This window comes from Trypanosoma equiperdum (assembly GCF_001457755.1).
Source record: "Trypanosoma equiperdum strain OVI genome assembly, contig: ctg_1806, whole genome shotgun sequence".
NCBI classification, from domain to species: domain Eukaryota; phylum Euglenozoa; class Kinetoplastea; order Trypanosomatida; family Trypanosomatidae; genus Trypanosoma; species Trypanosoma equiperdum.
This window is the reverse complement of record NW_027123845.1, coordinates 33,025-33,850: the sequence shown is the minus strand read 5'-3', so window position 1 is coordinate 33,850 and position 826 is coordinate 33,025. Positions and strand designations below refer to the sequence as shown.

General features: G+C 45.9%; 1 protein-coding gene across 1 annotated transcript; it reads left to right on the top strand.

Moving 5' to 3' along the window:
• Positions 1 to 183: 183 nt before the first annotated feature.
• TEOVI_000671500 (uncharacterized protein) lies at positions 184 to 675 on the top strand (the record flags this gene model as incomplete). The annotated part of the gene is made up of 1 exon (XM_067223243.1): positions 184 to 675. The coding sequence occupies one exon, from the start codon at positions 184 to 186 to the stop codon at positions 673 to 675; it is 492 nt and encodes a 163-aa protein (XP_067079344.1).
• Between the last annotated feature and the right edge of the window lie 151 nt (positions 676 to 826).

Sequence of the window (826 nt, the reverse complement as noted above, 5' to 3'; positions counted from 1 at the left end):
TATATATATATATATATAACAACCCAAAAGTGGGGTAAAATACTAGAAGTGAGGGAAAAGAAGAGGGGGGACGAATCCAAAGTGCAACGAAGAGCCAAAAAGTAGAAAAAAATAATAGTGGTGACAAGAGTAAGGCAGAGTCCACTCTGAGCACGGTGTAACGATTTGTACATTCCTCAAGTTATGGAGGATCCACGGGACAATCCCAACCCCCGCAACTCGCGCAGTGACCACAGCGGTAACCGATTGTCGTCACTGCGTCGTCATTACCACAGTGATTCTGAGGAAAGCGATCATTTTTTCCCCGAGCATCTTCAAGTAATTGAACTGGAACCCACGTCATTCATTACTGAAAAAGATGCGCCCCTCGTTACTGAGGTCTTTGAGTCGTGTGACAGTTCGGAGGACGTGACATTGGAAGCTCCAGTTGGCGTGGAAGTTGAACTCTCCGGGCCTGGTGTTCTCCGTGGGGTTCGCATTCCCACTGGGAAGGTGAAAGAAAAGTTGGACTCGAAGAACAAACAAATTTCGCGCTTGAAGTCCGTTCGAAACGGTGAGCCACCCAAAACAAACATGAAGTTGAATGAGCGTGGTATTATGAGCACGAAGCGCAACAAACCGGTCATGAGGACACGTGAACTGAACAGTATAAGTGACGAGGAATATCGCCGTTAGGATTGGGGAAGGGTGTGTGTGTGTGGCAGACATAATTCACTAATCTCTGTGTTTCCTAGAACTTGTCTCCACATTGACTCTTGTGTTGGTGGATCTCATTTATATTTTCTTTATGCAAGAGGAGATGTCTTGTCATCGTTATTCACACGGT